The 26,790-nt window shown below is 37.4% G+C and overlaps 6 protein-coding genes and 1 long non-coding RNA gene across 9 annotated transcripts in view; 3 read left to right on the forward strand and 4 right to left on the reverse strand.

Moving 5' to 3' along the window:
* Positions 1 to 1,351: 1,351 nt before the first annotated feature.
* Positions 1,352 to 6,039, reverse strand: LOC117634747. Of its 2 annotated transcripts, XR_004586825.1 has the most exons (4): positions 5,856 to 6,039; positions 4,950 to 5,126; positions 3,007 to 3,214; positions 1,352 to 1,625 (listed from the first exon to the last, which is right to left on the reverse strand). It is a non-coding gene; the product is annotated as an uncharacterized LOC117634747 (long non-coding RNA). The 2 variants fall into 2 exon arrangements; XR_004586824.1 differs by lacking the exon at positions 1,352 to 1,625 and having other exon boundaries at positions 2,807 to 3,214; positions 5,856 to 6,037.
* An 841-nt stretch (positions 6,040 to 6,880) lies between these two features.
* LOC117636150 (MTOR-associated protein MEAK7) lies at positions 6,881 to 10,187 on the forward strand. The gene is made up of 8 exons (XM_034370629.1): positions 6,881 to 6,969; positions 7,047 to 7,149; positions 7,254 to 7,361; positions 7,470 to 7,555; positions 7,990 to 8,231; positions 8,384 to 8,573; positions 9,157 to 9,340; positions 9,591 to 10,187. Exons 1-8 carry the CDS (start codon positions 6,911 to 6,913, stop codon positions 9,894 to 9,896), a joined length of 1,278 nt encoding a protein of 425 aa, XP_034226520.1. The 5' UTR covers positions 6,881 to 6,910; the 3' UTR covers positions 9,897 to 10,187.
* A 963-nt stretch (positions 10,188 to 11,150) lies between these two features.
* LOC117633461 (40S ribosomal protein S17-2-like) lies at positions 11,151 to 11,998 on the reverse strand. Its single transcript, XM_034367082.1, has one exon. The coding sequence runs from the start codon at positions 11,898 to 11,900 to the stop codon at positions 11,478 to 11,480; it is 423 nt and encodes a 140-aa protein (XP_034222973.1). The 5' UTR covers positions 11,901 to 11,998; the 3' UTR covers positions 11,151 to 11,477.
* A 928-nt stretch (positions 11,999 to 12,926) lies between these two features.
* On the reverse strand, positions 12,927 to 13,870 carry LOC117635979 (secoisolariciresinol dehydrogenase-like). Its single transcript, XM_034370387.1, has 2 exons — positions 13,833 to 13,870; positions 12,927 to 13,740 (listed from the first exon to the last, which is right to left on the reverse strand). Exons 1-2 carry the CDS (start codon positions 13,868 to 13,870, stop codon positions 12,927 to 12,929), a joined length of 852 nt encoding a protein of 283 aa, XP_034226278.1.
* Positions 13,871 to 14,829: 959 nt separating this feature from the next.
* On the reverse strand, positions 14,830 to 16,733 carry LOC117635639 (secoisolariciresinol dehydrogenase-like). The gene is made up of 2 exons (XM_034369975.1): positions 16,674 to 16,733; positions 14,830 to 15,745 (listed from the first exon to the last, which is right to left on the reverse strand). Exons 1-2 carry the CDS (start codon positions 16,709 to 16,711, stop codon positions 14,953 to 14,955), a joined length of 831 nt encoding a protein of 276 aa, XP_034225866.1. The 5' UTR covers positions 16,712 to 16,733; the 3' UTR covers positions 14,830 to 14,952.
* A 5,519-nt stretch (positions 16,734 to 22,252) lies between these two features.
* On the forward strand, positions 22,253 to 24,779 carry LOC117634551 (IAA-amino acid hydrolase ILR1-like 3). Of its 2 annotated transcripts, XM_034368705.1 has the most exons (5): positions 22,253 to 22,686; positions 23,273 to 23,398; positions 23,474 to 23,788; positions 23,917 to 24,045; positions 24,364 to 24,779. In XM_034368705.1, exons 1-5 carry the CDS (start codon positions 22,312 to 22,314, stop codon positions 24,715 to 24,717), a joined length of 1,299 nt encoding a protein of 432 aa, XP_034224596.1. In that variant the 5' UTR covers positions 22,253 to 22,311; the 3' UTR covers positions 24,718 to 24,779. The 2 variants fall into 2 exon arrangements, with proteins under 2 accessions (XP_034224596.1, XP_034224597.1); XM_034368706.1 differs by lacking the exon at positions 23,917 to 24,045.
* Positions 24,780 to 26,255: 1,476 nt separating this feature from the next.
* The window catches only part of LOC117635375 (protein MAINTENANCE OF MERISTEMS-like), a 753-nt gene continuing 218 nt past the window's right edge, over positions 26,256 to 26,790 (forward strand). The window contains exons 1-2 of the mRNA XM_034369706.1: positions 26,256 to 26,492; positions 26,619 to 26,764. Coding sequence (XP_034225597.1) covers positions 26,256 to 26,492; positions 26,619 to 26,764 — 383 coding nt within the window. The remainder of the gene's footprint in view (positions 26,493 to 26,618; positions 26,765 to 26,790) is intronic.

The raw sequence follows: 26,790 nt of genomic DNA on the forward strand, positions 1-26,790 counted from the left end.
GGAGCAAGGAGCTTGAAGGGTCTTTGTCCTGAGTATCCTCTACTAGCTACAAAAGGAAATCTACCAGGATATGATTGATCTATATTTGCAATGCCTATTAACTTTACTGAATTTGCAGGACTAGATTGATTCCCAGGTCCAAAGATTAGTTTATCTAGAATTTTGTTTTTTCATAGCTTTTCTCAATTATCTTTGAAATGCAATGCAAATGATTCCAAAATATACAAAAAAAGTATGATTTGAAGTGAATTCTTTGTAACTAGTTTCACTACTGTCATCAAAACTTAGCAGAAAGAAAACCAGTAAAGCCTTCACCTTATGCTCCTTATGCAACACCTCCAAGCAACTAAGATTAAGCGAAATGCGGAAAAATGCGTGAATTCTAAATGCGAAGGCTCGGGATCCCAGATTCCAAACATTAGTTTATCTAGAAATTATGACGTTTATTTTTGCACAGCTTTTCTAACTTATATTTGAAAGGCAATACAAATCATTTCCAATATATATATATAACAAAAAGTACATTTTGAAATGAATTCTTTTGTAAAGCCTTCATCTTATGCTGCCTGTGCAACAATGCCAATGGCATCTCTAGAAAACTTCAGGGTTTTGAAAACTTGATTTCAATTTAATTAAGCATATGAGAGATCAAGCTAAAAGCTCTTGATTACTTATCTGTCTATCTCATTTGATCTAACATTAAGGAAACGCTTATGAAACTTTGATGGCTTTTAAAGCTTGAATGAAGTTTTATGAGATGTTAAAGCTTCAACAGAATAGAACTTAGTGGTGTGCTCTTAATTCTGCATGTGACAGATGGTATTAACTATGTCTTTTTTTTGCCTAAAACAGGTCTTTTTTTTCTATCTTGAGGAAGTTATTAACTCCCACTTGCCCAGAAATCTAAAGATTCATATTGATTTGTAAGGTCCCGAACTATGAATGTAGGTTCTGACTTCTGATATATATCGAACGTACAAACTTAAATTCAAATTTAAACAACCTGCAGCACCCAAATACCTCAAGACTTAACTGCACCTGCTAGCAAGAAGCCCCTTTGACCTATGATTGTGGTGGAGGATGAGTTCTTATGTACCTCTAAGGTTAGGGTTGTAAATCGGTTCAATACAGTTAACTTTAATATTACAGTGAGTCAGTTCTTAAAACCCTAATGGTACTTGACTAGGTTTATTTACAGCTTTGCCAGAGGTTGAATGTGCAATAAACTGCCATATAAAACTTGCCTGTCCTAACTTCAACTACAACAATCAGGCTAAGTTTGGAAGTTAGGGTGTTAATAGCATGATCTCACTTCACAATCCTACCACAGCAACTGTCCACATTGTATCAAGCAACTATGTATTATACACTTCGGGGAACAGCTGGAATGTGGCCAGACAAAGTTGATTTATAAATGACCTACCCCCTACCAAATGTACAAACTACAAAAATTGAATCAGCAGCAGATAAGTGCCTCATGGTAAAGTTTTATCACCAACTAGTGAGAAATTGGGACCATTTTCATGGTACAACTAGTAAAGAAGACAGGTTGATGAATTAAATCGAGAGACGGAGAGGGAAGGAAATCATCATCCTTGAATCTTCGTAGGTACAACAAACTACAACTGTAACAATGGACAAGAACATAATAAGTATGATCATAGATATGCGAAGGAGATAGAAAGCAGAAGTAGGTAAGAGAGGAAATTGCAAGCACCATTATCATGGTGTTTCCAGAAAAAGTACTAGAAAGTTAAAACGCTGTCACATTTTAATGCCTCTTCACAGAACCATAATTTGAAGTGTCAGACATTGTAAACTTCAGATCACAATTATTATCTGTACCTGTTTAGTTACTGATAGAGAATTGGGCAAGAGAAACAAGATTCTACAGGATCTTATGTCTCTTTTAACAATTATTGTCTATGGATTGCATCCCTTTTTTGAGTCTTTTTCCCTTTGTACTAAATAACACCAATTAGCTTTGAAGTTGCCTCATAGTTCTTATGCTTATGTTTTATGTTGTGGCCCCCAAAAGTTCAAATCTTAACTCCCTCTTCTTTCTCTTAAATTTAGAAAGAAAAAAGAGAGAAAAGAAAGTTATCAATCTGCCATAACTGTTTGCCTTTTCAAGTTCTTTTACAATACTAGGATTTGCTTGAATGATGTCCCACATTTCCCTCTTAGAAGCTTAGGATTCTAAAACGATCGTGCCTACACTTCATCAGGCTCTTGAGTCGTTATGCAACCCTGTCTGTTCATCCAAATACTAAATCCAAACATGAATCTCAACAAGGTCGCTTCATGAAAAATTTGAAGGACATCAAACAATAAACTTGAGATGATGGCTGCAAGGAATTTTCCTCGGTCAACTTCACACTTCCCATTTGTACTTTTTCTTTTTAGCAAAAGTTTGATACTGAGAAGGAAACTTTGATGAGAATATAAAAGGGTAAAGCTAATAAAGAGTGTTCATAACACTCGGCATAACTATTGAAAAGGTTCACTATGATAATAAACAATCCCCACATTCAGCACATAGGAAACTCTCTCTCTGTGACATTGAAATTACTTGCAACTTGAAATTACTTGTAAACTGAGATTCCCTCTGTTTGATGTTAGGATGTTGAAGTAATAGGTGTTAAGTAATAACATGATGCTTTTCCAATATATATTCTCTGCATTTATTTGTTATCTTACTCCAAAAAATAAAGCTTGGTTTTCACCATACACTAAGCAATATCACCAAGATTCGAATGCCACCCTACTATTGATTCACCATTTTACCAAGACATCACACACCAAATCAGTTTACTACCAGTGACTGCGGCAGAAGACATATATTGACAGGAAAGGCAAAAAAGTAAAACATATGAACCTTATATATTCATAACATACTGGCAAAAGAAAACAGTTTTGATACTGCACTTTGCAATTCAACTTCTAAGCAGGTGTAGTTTCACATTAAGCTAAGCAATAAGAAAGAATTTGGATTCTCCTACTTACAGATACAAACATACTGATGTTTAACACGTATGATCTGTGACTAATCCTCCAAAAGTGGATGCCTTTCAAGCTCAGAAAGAAGTTCAGTCAAAGGGGCTGCAGTGCCATTGACAATCTCATTTTCACCTCTACATTGTAGCAATTGTTCCCGAAGACTCCGCACAAGCTCGCTAAGTTTCTGTATATTTTTCTCTTGAGAGAGGATTATCTGCAGTAAAGTTGACAGTCAATGAGGTTAATGAACATATCTACCAGGTTTAAGTTGTAGTCTACCAAAAATTATGGAATTAGGCCAATATATCACCGCAGGTACTTAAGTTGCAAAATTGCTGCTCTTTCAATTAGAAGAAACTGAATTAAAACAAATCACTTGTTGCTATTTCATTCATCCACGCCAGGTTAATTACATATCTAAATAGTACATGGGGTTTACAAGCACACACATACATGCTTTGTGCATTAGAGTGAAAGCATATGGAGGAAGGGATCAAGCTGAGGGGCACTACAATTAATTAATTTCTCTATCATATATAAACTTGATCCTAAAATTCTGGTTAAAGTTGCCAAATTGGAGACTAAAGATGTAGTAAATAGGTGTTAACTCTTTAGAAGATGAAGCCATTATAAAAACTATATCCTAAATATATACTCACAGAGAGAGAAAAAAAGAATAAGGGAATAACGCCAGAAGATAAAATAAACCCGGCAATTAGAATTTTCTGGAATGACAGAGAGGAGTACAAGGTGATGTTTCGGTATCTGAACCCCTAGCAGGAAACTATAGACACTTGAATTGTGGGAAATTGAGAGGTCATAACTCATAAGTAGTAAATTGTGTACACCAAGAAAAACTAAGAATGTCCCATTTGAAACTTGCCTTTGAAGTACTTAACAAGATTCACAAAGGGCCTAATGCAATAAGTCATGTTGGGTCACGCAGATGTCTTCACTATGCTGCCTTTAGCACCCTTAGTTTACAACAACTGAGTGAATACTCACAAAGTTCTTCCTATTTGTCTTTGGTGTTTGAAACTATATTCCATGAAAAGGGAAAACAAAACATTTTAGTGTTCTCCCTCATTGGGTGTCCCTCCCTCCCTCTCTATCTCTCAATTGGTGAGATGTGAACCTAGACAAAGTCGTGGAAATGGAGAAGCATTCTCAATAGAAGGAAAGTAGGTCAAACAAAGATGAGAACTATTAAATTAAGACGCACAATTCAAGATAGTTTTGCAATTTCAAAAGGTATATAATTCTGCATCTTTCCTTCTCCAAACAATTCTAAAGCCCAACCCGAGAAATCAAAGACCAGTCATTTAGAGGAACGGGCAAACACTGCAGAGGCCATTAATGGAGGAAACCGCATTATTATGGGTCACAGAGCATCAAATAAAGGATTCCAATCCAGATAATTCATGTATTTCCTTTGAAAGTTTACTTTCTCTGGAAAAGTATCAAAGCAAGGGTATCATGATGTAAACAGGGAAATGTGAACATGCGATTTTGTTCTAATTAACTGCTATTAGTACCTGAGTCCTGACTGAAGCAACAAGAATACAGCAAAACCATAACTCAAAAGAGTTTTCTGATTTGGTATTTTAATAATGATATGGATGTAATTGAGCTCTTTAAAACTCGGGCAATCCCACAGATCTTTTGTTTTGACAACAACAATACTCCCTAAGGTCCAAAACTCAGGTATGTTGACAACCAATGTCTCAATCCCATGGGTCTCATATGGCACAAAGTTCTAAATTCAAATACCAGAATAGCCTATTGATTACTGAAATTTCTTACATTGTCTGAAGTTAACAACCCTAAATAATTGAAAAATATATGTAGATTTCTTTCAAACTAAAACTTGTAAACGTAAAGAAATTCAAAAACAAACACACAATAGGGTTATGCTAGGCAGAGAAAAGAAGTCATATACAAGCACTCACTTTTTCTTTCACAGCTTCTTCCCTTTCAGATATATATTGATGTTTCTTGGAAGTGCTTGGACTTGGTTCATCATTCCCATATTGCTTCCATTCAAACTGTGATGTAAACACAATTAACAGGAGCAGACAAACCAGTACCCATGGTCTTGACATTGTCACAAGCAGCACTCACTGAATCTGTTATACATTTAATAGATTAGCATATCGATATTAAGCTAAAAGGAAAAAAAAGGTAACTCACAATTTACAAACAAGAATAAGCAATTAATTTTGTATCTAACAAAGGTTAAGTTATCAGGTTTGCCAAAAGAAACTACACCATTATGTTCTCATTTTATTTTACTTTTTTTTTTAAGAAGAAGAAGGTATGTTCTCATTCTGTAGTTCGGTTTTATCCTAAAAACATTAGCAACAAACTTAATCTTTAGTTATCCTTTTACAAGTATTAATTATCTTCTACAATTAAGGGACTGCAATCAGTAGTTAAAGATTTCAATTTCTCTTTTCAATAGGGATCATTCAAAAAGGGGTTCTTTCTTCCACGGGAGCATGAAAACTAAAATAATAAAACATTAAAAGCCTTCCTTTCCTGATCATCTCAATGCTTCAGCAAGTTCTGCTCTTTTCAGTTGCCGATAATACAACCCAGAAAGAAAAAGAGCGGAAAATTTTCAAATACTAAAATTTTGAAGAACAAAAAAAGTGCTAAAATGGAATTCAAGAAACACACACACTAAAAAGAGTAACTTTCTGGTTAATTTTCTGTTTCCTACATTTTCTCACCAACCAAACACGACCCCCAATCTAAGACACTACTAATAAATACTAAAGGATATCAGTAGAAGAGCAAAATATATTGAAGAGAAAGAGGCAAATGAGGTTAAGGCAAAAAAGCATGGAACTTACAGATCTGAGCTGAAGAAGAAGGGCATATCTCAGTTGTTGTTGAACTGTTCAAGTCTTGAAGAGAAACACACAAGGCTTTTGCTCCACTAAAGTTTCGATCTTTTTGGTTGGGCCTCTGAGTATAAGGCGTTGTTCTCTAAAACTTCTGTTCTGAATTATATTTCTGCTAATTTTCTAGTAAAGTTGTTTTGCACTTCAGTTGTGTTTAACTTTAGCATCTTCATTTCTGCAATTCGCTCCTTGAAGTTCGTAAAGATTTCACCTTTAGCACCTCAGAGCTTTGATTCTCACAATTAACACCCCAACCCCATGACTTCATTTATTCTTCTTTATCCATATTTTAGTTCTCTAATCATATCCTTTGCTATTAATTTTTATTATTTTAATATTCTCTATTTGATTGATCCACACTAGCTATACAAAATAGTTTTGAAAGTCGTATCTAGTTAAAATTATTATTATTTTAAAGGAAATGTGACTCAAAAAATTAAGAAAAATTAGACATCATATAAATATTACAATGCATGTATTGAACACACGATTATTATGTATGATTATTAGCAAACATAAATTTTAAGTATGTAATCATTCACAAAATCACATAAGTTGAGTAAATCTAAGTTGTGGAATGAATATTCACTTTCTTATTGAGTGTAAGATTATTGTAATATAAATTTTGAATACGTGTAATCACTCACAAACTATATAAATTAGAAAAATCTATGTGAGTTTGAAGAGTTGGACGAAGTCTTAAAAGTTTGAATCTCCCTCCCATAATAAAAAATAATTTAAACAACAAAAAGAGAAAGGTGATTTCATTTTTCCCAATCCCAAAGAGAAAGGTAATTTAAACAACAAAAAGAGAAAGGTGATTCTTTTTGCTAATTACAAATTATAACATATGTAATTAGCAAAAAGAATTAGATGAATTCTAAAATAGCGCGAAGTACAAGCACCTAATTGGAAATTTTCCATGAAAAAGTATAAATGTCAATCTAGACTTTTCGTATTGTGTGCAGAGTGCAGAGTGCAGAGTGAAGAAGGAAAACAGAAAAATGGGCAACTCTCAGTCACCGTCATCTCACAAAGATCCTCGCTTTGCTTCCTCCTCCAGGTTTCTCTCTCTGTAATTGTATACACACACTTTGGCAAACAAAGACAGGGAATTGATTGATTTTGAAATGATTGCAGAGCTTTTTCTCATACGGAACTCGAAGCTCTCAAGTCCCTGCACGCGTCCCTGGCTGCTCAATCTCAGAGCAACGGTCCATACGTCTCTCCCTCAGTTTTTAAGGTCATTTTGCTTCACTGCTGCTCTCTCAATTTCCGTGAATTTCGATTATTTTGTTGCGATATGATATGTCCTCTCTAATTAGACGTAGCTTTATGCCTTCACAGAATTATTTTGGACTTCATGGTCCTCTTGGAGATAGGATGTTCGACTTAGTTACCCAGCAGCAGCGCAAAGACCAAAAACTCACCTTCGAAGACCTCGTTATTGCCAAAGTAATTTACTTGAAAGAAAAAAACTTGTGAATTTGCTGTATTTATCTGGTATTGTTTAGTTTTTTCATCTGCCCACTTGCTCTTTTTGCTTCCTTGTACGTGTTGCAGGGGATTTATGAGAAGGGAACAAAAGATGAGATTGAAGAATTCATATATCAGTTATTAGACGTATCCGGGGATGGCATTGTGGGGAGGTAGAATTCGACCTTTTACTTACGATAGCGTATCCAGAATGATAGGATATAGTTTTATACTCAAGGCAGTTGGTTTTATATTTTGATTGCAATTTATAGAAGTATTTGATTTGATCTTATCCTGTCTTATTTTTGCAAAATCAGTTGTTGCGTGTCAAGTAGTTTAGTTGATGTTGTTGAGTTTTAGTGAGTTTCGAAGTATCATATTTGTTCCGGTTTGTTGAACAGAAATATGCAAGTAGCCATTGCAACGATCTGAAGTTCTTAGAAATAACAAATAACATGAGATATATATATTGCATGACTTGGTTTTACTTGTTATTGTGGCTGCTGAAAGGATGGAAGAATTTGGTGATTGCTAGTTATAAACGCATTAAGAAAATACCCTTCTTTCTGTTCCTTTTATGTATATGATATTAGGAATTTAAATTCAGGTCTGATCTGGAATGTGTTCTGGTGGCAATGTTTGACAACGCCTTCAATATGGACAACTCCAAACATGGATCAAGTGCACATCACGACACTGTGAATGTATTTCTTAATGCTGCAAAGTTTGCTAAGCATGACGAAGGACATGCCGAAGAAAGTTTGTCTTTTGAAGATTTCAGAACTTGGTGTACTCTTCTTCCATCTGTCAGGAAGTTCCTTGGAAGCTTATTGATACCGCCTAATCAAGGTGTTCTGCTCAAATTCTTTCATTTGTATCCTCTGGCTTACCATTTGTTTTAATTGTTGGTTTTGCATTCTGAAGTGGTTTCCCAAATAGTTTGCGAGAATCTGAAGTTTGTTTTGCCCTTCCATAATTTTTGAAATTACCTTTCCTTGTAGGAAGACCAGGTTCTCAGGTTCCTCGATTATTGCATTTGGAAAACATCGATCCTAATATGATTCTATTAAAGAAGGTGTATGCTTGGCATATAGGAGGAATCCTTCCGCAGCATGATCTGGAGGAATGGAAACTTTTATACCATAGTTCTGTAAATGGTCTGAGCTTTAGCACATTTTTGGGCAACATATCGTGAGTATCTTTCTTATACTCTGAATACTTTTAATTCTTTTTTGAATCACTTAATCAAATTATATTCCTATGTCTGTTGAGTTGAATATGTCCTTGCAGTGTTATGATTTTATCACTGTTCTGGGAGTGAAGATAGGCTTTAGAGTTGTAGGCATACATTTTCTTTTTTTTGGTTACATTGGGAGCAAAGAAAACCCGCATTGGCATGAACATGGATGGGTGCCAAGCAGTGGGGAAGGGGGAGGGCCACAACCACTGTGGTAGCATTGGCAGTCCTAGGTATACTTTTAGAGTTTAAGGGGGAGAGTTAATTGGTGCCTTCTTGGATAGTACATGAGCAAAAGTCCTAAATATTATAACCTTTTCTGGTTTAGAATGTGTAGAATGTGAATTGAAGGGGACTCGAAAGCCTATTTTCACTCCTCAAATCATGTATAAGGACCATGACAATGCTCTGTGCTTATACTTTGCCTATTTCCCATATTAAGATAAAGTGCTAAAAGCTTTTCCTATTTTAATTTCAGTCTTGTTGGTTGCTGCAACTAATTTGGGCTGGAATGAGTAATTGTTCAATGAACTGCAGAAAGGATAAGGGGCCGACTGTACTCATTATCAAGGACAAAGAAGGTTATGTATATGGAGGTTATGCTTCGCAGCCATGGGAGAGGCATGGTGATTTCTATGGAGATTTGAAGTCATTTCTTTTCCAATTGTATCCCACAGCATCTATATTCAGGCCTACTGGAGCAAACACTAATCTACAGTGGGTGAGTAGCTACTTGATCTTATAAGTTATATTGCTCTGAAATAGAGAAAACACCATATCTTTCTCTTCATTATGTTTATCCATTTGGATGAGGAATGCCTTTGGTTTCTTAGTTGCCTCTAAGTTTTAGAGTCATGAACTGAACTGCATCACATTGTAACAGAAGTTCGGCTTTGTAAATCAGTTAGTTTCTATGAACCATGAATTGCTTTATTATTTTATAAAGAACTTGTTATTTTGTGTACTGGCAGTGTGCTGTGAATTTCAGTTCAGCAAGCATCCCAAATGGTATCGGTTTTGGAGGAAAAGTGAATCACTTTGGCCTTTTCCTTTCAGCCACATTAGATCAGGGGCACACTTTCTCCTGTACCACATTTGGTTCCCCTTGCCTCTCCAAGACCAACCGAATATACCCAGAAGTGATAGAATGCTGGGGAGTGGTTACTAAAGTAGCAGACGAAGAAAAACATGACGGCGGAAAAGGTACTGTATTGGAGAGATTTAAGGAGGACCGTCATATGCTCAACATGGTTGGTCTCGCAAATGCAAGTGAGTAACTTGCTGTAGTTTCCCAGAATTACATGCTTGCTGCAGTTTGCACCTCTGAAACTATTTCTTCTAGTTTAAAGAGGCATCATGTTTCTGGTGTGGTTTATGCTGCAGCAAATTTCTGGACAGCATTTTCACTCTGTACTCTGTATTTACCTTTTATTTTCTATTTTTGGATCCGAACACTGTATATTTAAGTTCATCCTGTAATATTGGCGGCTCTTTTGTTCTCTGCTTTACAAAGCATGGTTTTTCCTTCTACTACTTTTATAATCATAAGATGTGGCTGGTGTGAGTCACTGTGCTTGCAATTAGGTTACAGATATGCATGCCATGCCTCCGAAAATTTTGTGGGCAGATAATTTTACTAATGGAAGTGACCACATGAAACTCTGTAATATAGAAATATTCTTCCTGATAAAATTGAGACAGAGAATTAACAGATAATCGCGCAACAATTTCTGATGCTCGTGTAGCTTGCCTAGTTTATAAGTAAAAAGAATTTTGGCGGTTCGCAATTTCTTGTTGCTTTTTGAGCATCAAACAAGCTCTATCTTTAAATTCCACATACCTCATTGTGAGCAGCATACAAAGCTGCCATAGTGAAAAGCAGAGCTTTTTGCAATGGGACATTTATGCGGGAACATTACACATAATTCCAAAACAATTGCTTCACATCTGCTTTTAGAACATGTGCCAAAAGAAACCCAATCCCATCTCTTATGCCAAATTAAAATGTTGACGCAGAATTCCTGCATCTAAGTTTTCGCCAATAAAACATTTCTTCATAAGGATGGTGCACCACATATTGATAAGAGATGCACTAATATCACCACCGTACATCTTAAATCAACCCCAGCTTACAAGGAAAGGTAGCCTTGATTACAGTGCGGGGCAAGCTTGTATGCTACAATCATCCCCGATGGATCGCACAAAAAAAAAAAATCATCCCAGATGGAAGTGGCTAACTTGTATGCGAGGTAAACGGGTGCAACAAAATCATAGTCCATTCCGGGACTCTAACGACATAATGAGGTTTTTCTTTCTTCGGCTGGAGATTGTAACAAGCCTAACAAATGGTTCTAAAACATTCAAGATGGTATTTGATGTAAATGCATAGCTGCATTGCCTTCACTACAGTTGGGCATCATAGGGGTTCCAAATTCCAAACCCAATAAGCATGAAATCAAAATGGACATCAAGAGGCTCCGAATTCCGGCATATCAGAAACAAAGCCATAAATAATCACATTCTCCAAAGAATTTGAAACCAAACTCTAATTTAATCACATTCTTAAATTAAACCTACCCATGCCCCAGAAAAAGCAATAGTACCCAAAAGAACATGAACATGAACATTGCACAAGCAAGCAGCTATCCAGAAGAAACCCAAAAGATTCATTTGACAAAAAGAAATAAAAATGCATGCTTTAGATTCTAAATCCAAAATTAACCAAATCCCATAATAAAGGATTGAGAATCCACATTAGAGATCCATGGTAAACTTAAAAACGCATAGCAACAGAAAATTAGCAAAACTTTCCTTCCTACTCTCCCAAAAACCCAAATTTACTCATTATAATCCCTTCTTCAGTACCTCCTGGGCCCGCCGCGCCCGAACCCGAGCTGCTGGGGCTGAAGAGAAGCCGGGTCGACCCGCTTGAGGCCGGGCATATCACCCATGCCGAGAGCAGAGAGCATGTCGATCGTCTCCTTGTCGACCTCGATCTCGTCAGTCTTGATAGCGGACTTCTCGGGGACGTAGTCCATGCGGCGCTCGCGCTCCTCCTCCTGGAGCTTCAAGGAGATGCCGCGAACCGGGCCCTTCTGGATCCGCTTCATCAAATGGGTCGAGAACCCGGCAATCTTGTTGCGGAGCCTCTTGGAGGGGATGATGGCCACCTCCTCCAGGATCTTCTTGTTGATGTGGAAGTCCAGAGTCATGCGCGAGTAGTATCGCTCAATCACTTGGCGCGAGGATTTCTTCACGGTCTTTGTACGGACGCGGCCCATGGTGCTGGTTTTTCTCTCTGTGAATGTGTGTCTTTTGTGTGTGGAGGTTTTGGGAGGAGAGAGAAGCCCGGTGAGGAGTGAGAGAAGGCAAAATGAGGGTGGAAGGTGGACGCTAGGGTTTTGGGGTATTTATCTGGGAAATCCCTAAAATGGTCTTCGCTGCTGGACGTTTCGGCCCAGTTGGAAAATATTTGGGCCTAGAGTTTGGCCCAGATGTTTTTTGAAAATTGGGCCGAGTGTTGTACTTTCAAAGCTGGAGGAACTAAATTTGTCAATAAATCTGTGCTGTGTGCTAATGGAGCCTAGCTCGTTGAAAAAGAGCTCTGATTTGCCAACCATTAGTTTCATGTTCGAAACTCCGTCCCTTTCTAAGACTAGGTGTTTTGATAGGAGAGGAGCGCTCTCCTTTTGAACCCGTGGATGGATTCCCCCTCTTAATGAATGGAAAATGCTTGAGCATCTCATTTCAAGCGAGAATAATATATATATATATATTTTTTTTTTTCATTTTCACTCATTACGTGACATAATCAAATCATGCATGCCCACAATCCCAGAAAGAAGTGCAATAATGATGCAACACCCATCCCTACTCCATGGAGTTACATTTTTTTAAAAAAATTTTGATTTATTTACATTTTTTTCATAATGTTTCTGAAAGCAACCTAGTTTTTGCTTATTGTTTTATTTGTCCACATGGTTTAATATAGAGTTCATATGCATGCCACATACATAGACAAAAAATGCTTGACCTAAATTCTTGCCGATGAGGATTAAATTTTCAAAATGTTAGGTTTGATATCATAACATCTTAAACATTACGTACTAATTAAAGTGCAATTTCACTCAAAATCACAAAGTGTCCAAGGTGCAATTGACTGATCATTACAACTAATTAGGGCATGTGCCATTAGAAGACATGGGGAAGATTTTTGGAATGAAGACTTATACTCTGAAAGAGCAAGGGCAAAAAAGATCCAACATTAGCAAGACTATAGTGGCAGCACAGCAAAATGCATGTGGTGCTTACAAAACTTGGTTTGAGGACATCAAATTTCTCAAAACCATACTAAAAGATTGATTAGTGGTGCTATAACCTCCATCCACAAGAAGGTTCAGTCCATTTACAAACTTAGACTCCTCACTTGCCAAGTACACCGCAGCTTCCGCCACATCCTCTGCCCTAGGCACCGCCCCTTTCAACACCGCCGCAGCACAAATCAGCTCCTCCACCGCATCTCTCTCCATCCCCATAACATTTCTTAGCAATGGAGTTGCCATGGCACATGGAGAAATGCAGTTGACTCTGATCCCATGCTGCCCCAGCTCCACACACAAGCTCTTCATAAGTCCCACCACCGCATGCTTCGACATGGTGTAAGCGTGTGGAGACTCACCGCAGCTCGCGGATGCTACGCTTGAAGTGAACAAAATGACACCTTTCTTGGCAGGGATCATAGCCCTAGCAGCATGCTTGGCGCCCAAGAAAGCTCCGTACACATTCACATCAAACACTTGTTTGAAGTTTTCGGCACCAGCGCTTAAAATTGTTGGCTCCAAGTTGCCCGGTATGCCGGCATTGTTGTACATGATGTCAAGCTTGCCATACTTGGACAGAGCCAAATCCACTACATTTTTCACATCAGATTCAAACTTGACATCGCAACGGGTGTAGCAAACGGATTCTTCATCCGGGTCAAGTTCTTTGCAGAGGGACAGAGAAAGTTCGTCTTGGACATCGGCTATGATGACTTTGGCACCATGCTGGACAAACAATCTTACAGTGCTCTCTCCAATGCCGCTAGCTCCTCCAGTGATTATTGCCACTTTGCCTTCCAACCTGCAAAATTGATGTTCAAACATTTAGAAGATGATGAAGAAAAAGGTTAGAAATTTAGACACCAAATGAAGAGGGGTTAAAACTAGGCTTACCTTTTGGGACTCGGAGCTAAAGAGGAAGAGCTGCTCATCTTTAAATTCACTAATTGATGCAAATGCATAGAGGCCCTTGATTTCATATATATACATACATATATCTTTATATATATAGCATGAAAAAGTATTGGACAGAGTGAGAGTTGCTTGTTAAGTCACCGACAAGTTTACGCAGCCCGATTTGAAGGCATGTGACAGATCGCAGTTTTGAAGCTGTAAGTTTGGTTTCAAAGTGTTGTTTATTAGGTTGCATTCTTTTCATGGGTTGTGTACATTTGCTGTAAACAAGAAAAAACTGAGCAACAAATAAAAGCCAACCAGAAACGTCCCAATTTACTTATGTCCCTTCAAATAATTGCAAACAATTTGCCATGTGGTGACAAGAAAAAAGTGAACCCGCTTTGCCATACATGGCAAGAATGACAGGGTATGGAGGATTATAATTTTCTTTATCTTGTTGCCTGGACCACAGTTCGTCCCGGATTGAATAAAAATGGAGCTGAAAGAAACAAAGTGAGTGCAACCAAGGAAGATATTAAAAAAAAACAATGGCTTTGACTTAATTGTCGACAACCTTTTGAAATGAAATGTATTTTAATTTATTTTCTGCAGTTTAATTAAATGTGTTCAGCAAGGTCAGGAAGATATATCTAACATTTATATGCTCACAAGAAGCTCTGCTGGAGAATCAAAAGTGCCTTTTTACTTAAATATGTTCTGAGGCTGTCTGCTTGTGGATCGAATATTTTTAGTGCATGCAACAAATTAAACAATTGGGTTGAGCAAGAAAACTCAGACTTGATTCCTCCTGTATGAGGAACAGCCATCCTGCAGGGTTAAGTTAGTCTTATTTGGTGTAATGTGAATGCTAAATTGAGCTTAGCATCGATACCGATGAAAATTATAATAATTTTCGTAAAATCTTTTCGTTACAGAAGGCGTGGCGCAATCTCTCTCTGGACACTCTTGATCCACAGAAGAAGAATGAATAAGTGTGGAAATGAATTTTCTCTTGCTAGATGGTGGAAAACTTGGTCCATTATTAGGATGAACTTGTGACAAATTAAAGTTGAACTCAAGCTCAAACATGTCAAAAAGTCTACAGCAGCCAAGCAGATCAATGCTCTGGGGGGTATTGAAACATCTGGAAGCAAGGATTAACTATGCTGAAAGCCCCATCTATTAAAAGATTATGCCCGCTTATGTACCTAGCTTCATCACTTGCCAAATAAAGAGCTGCATTTGCCACATCTACTGCCTTAAGTGTCACACCCTTCAAGTTAGCCAATGCGCTCATCGTATTCTCCATCTCCTCATCCTCAAGCCCAACAAATTTCCTAGCCAAAGGCGTCACGAGCGCATAGGGCGACAAACAGTTCACTCTGATCCCGAACTGGCCTAGCTCAACAGCTGCATTTTTAGTCAGGCCATTCACGGCATGCTTTGAGCAACAATAGGCATGTGAGGCTGCACCACCAACATATGAACTTATGCTAGCAGTTGAAATAATGCTGCCCGCTCGTGCCGGGATCATGACCTGCGCAGCATGCTTTATCCCGAGGAAAACTCCGGTGACGTTGACGCTAAGTATGCGCTCGAAATCGGCCTTTTCATTGTCGATTATGCGTGCCTTGTTGTCATCAACTATGCCTGCATTGTTGAACATGATGTCTAGCTTCCCATATGTAGCAACAGCCTTGTGCACTGCATTTTTTATTTGGGCTTCGTCTGTCACATCACAGTGGACGAATGTGCAGTCTGTTGGGCCTATGGATTCCCGGACTGAATGGCCCAGATCATCTTGGACATCTGCAATGACGATTTTGGCCCCATGCTGAGCAAAGATTTTCGCTGTGCATTCTCCAATGCCACTTGCTCCTCCAGTTATCAGAGCCACCTTTCCCTCAAGCCTACATTCAGTTGCAAAAAAGAACACACAATTTTTAAAAAGTGATTTTTTGTGTGGGAAAAATACTTCATAATCCAATTAATTTTTCTTTCCCGCTGATTTTAGAGCTACCATATTTTTAGATCATATTAGTGAACCACATTATATACCAAATCAGATTCATTTGCAACACTTATTATATTCAATTAGTAATTTACATGTCAACTGTCATATAATTAATTTCAACTTCACTAATGTGATATGAAATTGGTTGTTTCTTTACCATTATTGTTTCCTCTGACCAAATTAAATATATAAGCTCATATATACAGTGTTGGTCCAGTCTAACATAATCTTGATCTATGTGTGTTATTAGGGGCCATGCTAATTTTCTATGAGATGATGGATTCTGGTGTCTATAGATTGTGACTTTGGAGGATTGCTTTGGTGCTGAGGTGTTTTTGGTTATCGGGGAGCTTCTCTTCTTGGCGGATGATCGGTTGGTCCTCTTTGTGTAGTAGTGTTGTCCCGTGTGGTGGGTGTGTATTCACTCTTTTGTGCCCTTGATGGTGTGGTCTTCGTCTTCTTGGTGGTGACAATGACTTTGTGTTGTAATTTGTTTTAGTCTAATGCTTTGCTGACCCGGATTGATTACGAATCGATCTGTTTAAGCATAATTAATCATGTTATTCATGCCTTATGAGAAGCCTAAGCTGCTTTGGAGCAAAATACTACTTAGAGTCTAAACATCAAATCTATAGACTGGACAAATGAAAGAATAATCACCCATGAAACTCTTATTGTCGAAGCCAATTTGGTTGTGGATACATTTGCAAAATACACAAACTATCACATATGTAACATATGATATGTTTACCAAGAAAAGATACACAAATATAAGCACAAACAGATAACTATAAAACTTGATTAATGAAGCATCTTCTGCTAACCTTCTTGTGACTGCAGAGAGTACTGAGTAGAATGCCATAGCTGTGAGAGAGAGAGAGAGAGAGAGAGAGAGAGAGAGAGAGAGCAACGAAGAGTGATAATTGGTTCTGTTTGGAAATGGGGAGAGAGGGTGAGGACCCAAACCCTTAAAGTGAAATATTTATCAATTCTAAAAAGCAACTATGAGAGAGACGAGCTCTAACCAACTAGCCTAATTCACATAACCAAAGCACTTTCTGGTTAGAACATGTTATATGGTCATCAAAGTCAGTATTAAGGTGGTGGTCAACAGATTAAGGTAGTCCTTAATTTTAACAGGAAGAGGCATATGGGAATCTGAGCATAAACAAACAAATGGGTGGCTGGCCCATATAAAATATAGGAACTTGAATTTTTGTTTGGGCTAGGCGATCTGCATTACTATAATAATTAATTACTGGTTTCATGTATATCTTAAACAGTTTTACATTACTTTGTTTTTTAGGCTCGAATTTTATATTACATATTAGAACCAAAGACACAGATGGTTGAGATGGGAATCATTTTAACGAGTCAAGGGAATCTTCCTGTGGCATAAACCTATGCTAATTTAATTATATCGAAATGAATATTTCTCTACTTATGCATATATTACAGGATTGAAGGCTCAAACCCGATCAAATTTCAAATCAAATCAAACTAATTCGTGCTATTTAGTTTGGTTTCTATGCTTAACAAGTGTAATTTTAGACCTAACTGAACCAAATCGTTCATGTTTTATTTTTTCTGCATCTTACTCTTTGACATCATACCTATAATATTAAAAACAAAAACTGCTAACTCAGTCACCCAATACGTCTCCATCTTCTTTGTTATAAATTTCTCTTAACTATGGTTTAATTTGTTGTTAGAAATTCTCTTTCATATATGTTAATAACATATAAAATTTGCTTAGTTGCTTATGAGAAACCGATGACTAATAGATTGGTGTTTCCCTCTTTTTGGTCCTTCTTCTCTTGAGATGTGTAGGCGTGCCATCACCAAGCCACTTGATGGCTTGGATGTAAAGATTGTGTGAGTGTGTTTGCGTTTCTGACTTCTAATCAAATGATTGATCGGCCAAGCAAGAAACTTATTCTTGACCTAAGTTCTTTCACTTCCTCGAGATCAAGGATGATCGAGCTTTGTATGACTATTTTTAGGATTTTGGTGACAAGTGCAATGAATGTAAATGCAAGAACAAAATGACAGTAATGTTAATGCGATAAAAACTTGAATTCAAAGACAACATAAAGTAAATTGCAAGAAAGAAAGCTTACACTAGGAAAAAATGAAGAACTTGGATAATCTAAAGTGCTTGAAAGATAAAATTCTAGACTAAGAATTGAAAGGTGCACGATAAAAAGATAGGTTTTGTGTGTTGAGTCCAAGGCCATTTCCTCTTCTGATGGGCTATTTATAGAGCTTTCTTCAGCTCATGGGTTTGGCCATTAAATAGCCTCAACTGGTTTTTCCTTGAAAGTCCTTCCAAGATTAATGTCTTTTGGAGTTCTAGGCATTTAATGAGAATTTTCCAACCACCACCAACCCATATGGTTGGTCAATAAAATAGAATTGGGATTGTGAAACTCTTCTCTTGATTTGAGATGCAATATGTCCTGGTAGGTTGGCTACAAGTCTCCCCATCTTTGAATTCTACCACTTGCAAGGAGACTTCTATTGGAACTTATGAAGTTAGCTTCTTGAGTTGGGTTTGGACTTTTGAGTGTATGATCTGACCTTTGGTGAGACATCGTGCACTCCGAGCTTCTAACTTGGTTGAGAATTCCATTAATGTTAGGGTGACATGAGAAAAACCACACGAAAAATGCCACTTTGGGAAAGGTCGGATGTGAGAGGCGAGGTGTGTGAGGCCACAAATTCTTATCAAACATTGACATATTTCAAATACTAAGTATGTCAAAGTAACTTGAACCCTAGCCTCCCTCCCTTGGAAACACTTTCAGCGTTGCACTGAGGGCCTCCTCCCCCCTTCTCATCTCCTCATTCCCACTTCCTTCATCTTTTATTTGTCTATTTTTCTCTCTCCTCTATGAGAGTTTATGTTACTTTTCTTGTCGTTTTCCTCCTTGTCTCTCTGAATCTCCTCTCTCACTCCTTCCCATCCCTCTGATATCCCTCATCTTTGACTCCTTTTGTCTCCAAATGTCCCCATCTATCCATTACATCTCCCTCAAGTTCTCCTCTTCCCCTTTCCCTATGATCGACTTTCTCTACTTTTTTCTCTTTACCCTCACCTTAAATTTTCCTAAATTATGCCCAAATTTGGAAAACCATATCTGCACTTCCACTCTCCTTTTTCTCCCCCACCCATAAATGTTGTTCTTCAACCTACACTTCTTACCTCTAAATCCCTTGCCCTTTCTCTGTTATGGTGTCTGCCACACATTCCCTCCGGTTGTGTCCCGACCCGAGGTCTCAACCAACAGACACTGCTCCTTGGTTCCACTGATGATGATGCTTCAAAAGTGCTGTTTGCAAGTGCTTCCAAGATTATGGTAGTGCTTTTTGCATGAGTGATTCGTCCACCACCATTCTCCGTTCTAAACATTGGTCTGTCTAGTTACTAGTTGCCCATCTCTAGCGGTTATGAATCTATGACGGCGGCGTGACAAGTGGAAAGTGACGGTTGTAGCTTTTCAGATTTAAAGTTTTTCCTTTGTGCCTATATTGGGTTGGATGTTTGTTTTAGGGGTTTTCCTTTTTGTAGCTTCTTTTCTTTTTCTTTTTTTCTGTTGGGTTAAGGCCTTGTACTTATTGGTGATGGGTTGGTTTTTTATTTTTGCATTTTCTATTTGTGTAATCCCTTTCATTTTTAATAAAATGAATTACCTTGACAAAAAAAAAAAAAAAAAAATATGTCAATGTAAACGCTTGACCTTTTGCTCGCATATGCATCACGCCAAGAGGTCTAGGTCTCTTCATTATATCATAATATATTAATATCATAAGGCCATACAATATAATATATATTAAGATAGAAAGCTAATAATAATATATGCCTACAATCAAGGCCATAAGGCCATTATGACTAGGGGAGGGTATGAATTCGGCCGAATCGATGAAACCGGCTGAACTAAACCATAATTACAGGTTTGGTTTGGTTTTGACCAAGAGAAAGTCAAACATATTTTGGTTTGATTTGACCAAATCAGACCGTTTATGTGTATATTTATTTATTTATATTTTATTTTACATGTGTAATACTCTAATTAATTAATAATTATATATGAATATTTGAATTGAGCTATATTAGTTAGTGAAATATGAAGTTTTATGATATTTTGAGCTTTAGGATGGTTTTGTGCTCTAGAAAATGATTTATGTATGAAGCAAGTTGTGAATTTTTTTGTTATAATTGGGCTAACAATGTTGAAAAAATGCAAAACGAAAGAGAATTGGGCTTAGGCCCAAACCAGCTGAACCAAACCGAACCAATCCGTCTTAAATTGGTTTGGTTTGGTTCGGTTTCCTTTATAACTTTTATCCAAACCAAACCATCATATTGTAATTGGTTTGGCCGTGGTTTTGAGGTGAAACCGATCCAATCCGGACCATGCCCACTCCTAATTATGGCTGTAAATTTTACTTAATTATATTTTAATGTGTATAGTACCACAAATCTACAAAGCCATTTGAAATTCGTTCTCCACCCCGATTTGGAGTTTTGCTACCACCACTACTTGGACTTTGGTTTTCATCTCGACTTGGAGTGTAAACTCAACCTGACTTGGACTTTGGCTGCCATCCCGACTTTTGGTTTGGCTTCCATCCTTGGACTCCACCCTTGGGCTTATCAACTCGGCTTTGGGACTTCACCAACCTTGCATGACTCATCAACCCACCGCTGGCTCTCACTCTTTTGGATATATATATTCTAACTTTTTTTTTGGTCAAGATATATATTCTAACATAATCATGTTAATGTGGGGAAATCCTTGTGTGAAACAGGGATAGTAATGCGAATCACCGTAAGTCATGCTTGATAACTTTTTCATGTGACAGTTTGTTATTAGTTGGAAATAGCAAAACAGTATTATCTCTGCTTCACACAAGTTTTTCTGCCAATATTATATTGGTATATATAAACTGTACATCTTGAAGAATGGTCACCCATGAAACTCCTATTTTTGGTGAAGCAATTTGGTTGTGGATAAACTTACAAAACTGGGTGTTCAAGACACTAGCTACCTTCTATGATGAACTAATTTTGTTTGATAATTACCAAAAAAATACACCAACATATCACATATGTTTACCAAGAAAAGATACACAAATATAAGCACAAACAAATAATTATAAAACTTGATTAATTAAGCATGTACTGCTAACCTTCTTGTGACTGCAGAGAGCACTGAGGAGAATGCTATTGCTGTAAAAGAGAAAGAGAAAAAGATAGGGCAATGAAGAATGATATATTTATCAATTCTAAAAAAGTAATTAATTAGTTATATGAGAGAGAGACCAGACCAAGTGACCCATCACCCACAATTGTAGAATCATGGCAAATATTTTCTCAAAGTGGTGGTACAAATTACTCTACGAAAATGAGAATTCGAACTTAAGTACAAGGGAGCGGGTTCACTGCCCTAGCCAACTAGTGTAACCCACATAATCATGGCATATTTTGATTAGATGTTATATGATTATCAAATATTAAGGGGGTGTTCAACAGGTTAAGGTATATGGGAGGGGGTTATGCTAATTAACAGTTGGTTAATTAATTGGATCCATAAACAAATGGGTGGTTGGCTCTAATGTCCATATACAATAGGAACACGACTTTTTGTTTGGGCTAGGCCACCTGCATCTGCATTACTATAATAATTACTGGTTTCATGTATACATCTTGAGCAGTTTCATATTACATAATAGGTTCTAATAAGAGCATCCATAATGAGAGGGTGTATGTTAAATATACATCTATTGTGACCGAAATCGTCTCTAATAGAAAGATGTAAAGGATTATAGATATACATTACCACCATTGAAATGTAAAATAAAATATACATTTATATATATTTTTACATCTTTTATAGGCAGGATCCAACCGAGAAAAGAGAGGAAAAACAAACAAAATAATTATATATCTTAGATTTACATATTTTACCATCAAAGAAAAAAACGTATTTACATTCCCTAAATATGTAAAGGAAATATAAAAGTAACTTTACACCTCTGAATTTACACCCCCGATGCTCTAAGGACATTGCAGCCAACGAAACAAAAATCTAATGAAGACAGACGTGGAATATTACCATCAAATTCTAGACACGTGTTCTGTCGACATAGATATTAATCTACCCAGTGCCATGAACACTTGTGGAATTCCAGCACATATGATATGAGTATCTTCCAGTTTTTTCTAATTCTTGATTTTCTGACTATTGTCGAGTCGGCTCACTCCACAAATCATTAATTTTCAATACAAACAAGAAAGTCATTGTCTCAAATTACGTAATCCAATTCGTTTTTACTTTTAATATTCCTTTTTCGACCCATAAAAGGGAAAAAATTTCAAATTTGCTGACCCAACAAAGACTTACAAAAACAAAAACAAAAACAAAAACAAAATACAAATTATTGTGTTTTCCGATTTACATGGAGTGGCTGCGTCTGTTGTTGTTGTTGTTGTTAACATCGTTAGCAATAACAAATCATGTTTCATGTTCATTTTCATGGGATTTGGAGGCTGGTCCGAGTTTGGAGTTGAGTCAACTAAGTCGGGAGCTGCTGGACTCGGCGAGGCAGCCCGAGTTCTTTGATTGGTTGAAAAGGGTTAGGAGGAGGATCCACGAGAACCCAGAGCTGGCCTTCGAGGAGCACGAGACGAGTCAACTCATTAGATCGGAGCTCGACTCGCTGGGGATCCAGTACACGTGGCCGGTGGCGAAGACTGGGTTGGTGGCTTCTATTGGCTCTGGGGCGCAGCCATGGTTCGCTCTGAGGGCCGACATGGATGCTCTCCCAATTCAGGTTTGCCAATATCCTCTCTCTGAGAGAGGAAGAAGCGGAAAAGAGAGAGAGAGAGAGAGAGAGAGAGAGAGAGAGAGAGAGAGATTCGAACCCAAAAAAAAAAAGAGAGAAAAGAAAGTGTGCGTATGAAATTTTTTAATTTTTAATTGTTTTTTGCGATGAGAGGTGGAACACTTTTCTTTTCTTCCTGAATTTGTGAATTTCTTTAAGTTTTAATTTTATTAACATAATAATAATAATATTAGTGAAACATACAGCAAAATATAAAAAAGATTTGATTAAAAAATACAAAAATAGAGAAGGTAAGGTTATTTTATTTATTTTTTGTTTTGCTAAGTGGGGAGGTGGGGTGGTTCAGGTTGTTTCATTTTAAATTGTTCTAAAGATAAATCTAGTTTTAAAATTGTTCTAAAGATAACTCAGTATTGATTGGGGTTTTGTTGATGATCATTCAGTCAATGTAATATTATCGAGCACATTTGTGGATTAAATTGAGTGAATATAGCATTATTGAGCGCATTTGTTGAGTAAATTAAGTGAAAGTAGCATTATCGAAATTGATTATATCGGGTTTTGGGTTTGTTAGGAATTGGTTGAATGGGAGCACAAGAGCAGGAACCCTGGAAAGATGCATGCTTGTGGGCATGATGCTCATGTAACAATGCTGCTTGGAGCAGCTAAGTTACTTCAGAGCAAAAGCAAAGAAATAAAGGTAACCCAATTGAAATATGCTCAAAATATACCATTTATACATTGCTTAAGGTTTTGCATATGTACAATTTTATAGGGCACAATCAAGCTTGTTTTTCAACCTGGAGAAGAGGAACATGCAGGGGCTTACCATATGATAAAAGAGGGTGCTCTTGATAAGATTCAAAGCATTTTTGGGTTACATATTCAACCTCTAATGCCCGTTGGTACTATTGGTTCCAGGCCAGGTCCAATTCTTGCAGGCTCTGGTAGATTTTCAGTCACAATTCATGGAAAAGGTGGGCATGCTGCGTTTCCCCATTTGGCCACAGATCCAATTCTTGCTGCCTGCTCGGCCATCCTTGCCCTTCAACAGCTTATTTCTAGAGAAACAGACCCTCTAGATGCCAGGGTATATAATATATGCATTTTCTCATTGGTTTTCTTGTTTGTTATGGTTACTTTATACATGAACATTGTGTGAGAAGTAGAATTCTAAATTGGGGTATATTAGATTTTTTCGTTTCGGACCGTTTATAGGTGGTTACTGTTGGGATGATTGAGGGTGGCCAAGCAGCAAATATAATCCCAGAGACAGTGAGACTTAAAGGCACTTTTCGAAGCATGACTTCAGAAGGTCTAAACTACCTTCAGCAAAGGATTCAAGGGGTATAATCTGAGGTCTAATTTAATTTAATCCCGCCATAAAATTGTTTTTACTTCAACAAAGCTGAGAAGTAACTGTTTAAGCTATGATAGCAAAGAGCTATGACATGTTATGCACTTAAGACAGTCTGACATGTTATGTTGTTAGGATTTTCAGTTTAGACGACTGAACATGTTGTTAACTTATTACATGAGATGGAGCATAAATGTGTATATGATTGAGATGTTATGTTGTTAAAATTCTCAGTATAAACGATTGAGATGGAGCGTACATGTGTATAAATGATTGAGATGGAGCATACATGAGTATATGATTGGCAGGTCATAGAGATACAGGCTTCGGTGCACGGGTGCACAGCAACGGTAGACTTCATGCTGGAAAAAATGAAGCCCTATCCAGCCACAGTTAATGATGAAGCAATGTACAAACATGCAAAGAATGTGGGAGAAACTTTGCTTGGTGAACCAAATGTGAAGCTTTTTCCAATGTCTATGGGAGCAGAGGACTTCAGCTTTTACACAGAAAAAATGGCAGCTGCATTCTTCATGATTGGGACAAAGAACGAGACTTTGGACCCAAATACAGTTTGGCATTCACCCAATTTGGTAATTGATGAGGAGGTTCTTCCAATAGGAGCTGCCCTTCATGCTGCTGTTGCAATTTCTTACTTGTAATATTGCTGCTGCTGTAACTTATTAGAAATCTTTTAACTAGTTTGGTACTGTTGTGCTTTTTTAAAAAAAAAAAAAAAAAACTGCTTCTGTTATGCTATGAGAATAATCAGCTATGAAATAAACTATATATGGAAAAGTGTGTGAGTAGTCAAAGTGTTTAGTGAAATTATATCAAAAGTACTTTTAGCATGCATAATGACCAAAAAGAACATAATAAAGAAACAATTACTTTTTGGGTGATTTTATTGGCACCTCATTATTTGCTCTTTGCACCCCACATTCTCTTTACACTCCACTGAATTTTAGTAAATTTAAAATTACTTATTTTACCTCATTTTTCTTCTTAAATTGCCCTCATGAACCTCATTCCCTAACTTACCTGTGTAAATCTCATCCTATATCAAACCCCACCCATCGAAAACTCATTCTTCTTGCAGACACCCCATCCCATATCAAACCATACTCCATTGAAAATTCCCTCCATTGCACACCCTATCTAATTTGCAACAGACTCCATCGCACACCCCATACCACCTGAAACAGAGCCATCGTACAACCCATCGCAGCAAACCCCAACCCCATCGCCCCCATAGCCTCACCCCATCTTATACCCTCATCGCCAATCTCTCTAGTTTTCACAAACCCATCTGACCTCAAAATCCTCCAAAAAGCCAAGGTTTGATTTCAATTTTGATTTCAACTTTGTGGGTGTATGGTTCGAACCTGATTTTACGAAAATAGATGTTACTTTCGGTGGGTTACCACCGAAATTGTTGCATTGTTTCAGTGGTAGTCCAATGAATTTATTTCCGTTTTTTAGTGGCTATCCACCTATTGTATTTCCATTTTTCAGTGGTAGTCTATCGAATTTGTTTCCGTTTTTCAGTGGTTTTCCACCAACTTTGTTTCTGTTTTTCAATTGTAGTCTACTAAATTTTTTTCTTGTTTCAGTGAATTAGTTTCTTGTTTCATTGATCATCTACCGAATCCCTTACTAAGTTTGTACTTAATATTGTTTTTTAGATATGAAGATGACTTGCAGAGGTACTACTGAGGCTTCATCATCTCGACCTGATAGACAACGTCCCACAACCTCAATGAGGAGACATAGAGCGGCTCTCCGAGATCACTTTGAGGCTACTGCAAAGGTTGAAGATGTAGCTCCTACTCATGATAGTAATGTTGAGGCAGAGGTTGAAGATGTAGCTACTACTCATGATAGTAATGTTGATCCATCTCTACTTACGAGTTTTAAAACTCACATAACAGCTGCAATTTGGAATAACTAGGTAAGTCATTTTACTGTAACAATATAAGGCAGAATGTAAGTCTGGTTCATGGTAATTAACCTAAATATATATATATATATATTTTGTATTTGACTAGGGACGTGAGCCCCTTAGGTATATGTCGAAGACATCTACCATTCGTGAGTGGAATTAGTGGGCTAATCCAAATAATGGTATGTTCAAATGGTACATTCGGAGGTCTAGATTAAAGCAACTTATTAGATGTTCTTATCGAAATGCAGATAGATTATGGTATCTACCTTCTTTGAGAGGTGGCATCCCAAAACGAACACCTTTCACATATCTTTTGGTGAGATGACCATCACATTGGATGATGTGTCATCTAGTTTAGGCATTCCTGTGTCTGGTGCAGCTGTTGCTCTGCTTGAAGATGATAACAACACAAATTTTGAGTTGTTAGTTAATTACTTAGGAGTGACTGATGAAGAGGCTACTCAACAATTGCACCAATACAATGATGAGTATGTGAATTTGTCATGGTTAAGAGCGCGATTCTCCGATGCTTCATAAACAGATTCAAAGGAGCACATCTTGTATTCGGTCAGAGCATATTTGTTATATCTCTTGGGTTGCACCTTGTTTGTTGACAAGACTGGCACGAGAGTCCAAATTGTGTACCTTAGACTACTGAGAGACCTTGATAATGTTGCTGGTTATTCATGGGGGTCTAGGTGCTTAGCATGGTTGTATAGACAATTAGGCCAAGCTTCGAGGTTTAAGGTGAAGCAGATTGCTGGGTACATGACTTTGCTAGAGGCATGGA

The sequence above is a fragment of the Prunus dulcis genome, chromosome 7, assembly GCF_902201215.1.
Source record: "Prunus dulcis chromosome 7, ALMONDv2, whole genome shotgun sequence".
Taxonomy (NCBI): domain Eukaryota; kingdom Viridiplantae; phylum Streptophyta; class Magnoliopsida; order Rosales; family Rosaceae; genus Prunus; species Prunus dulcis.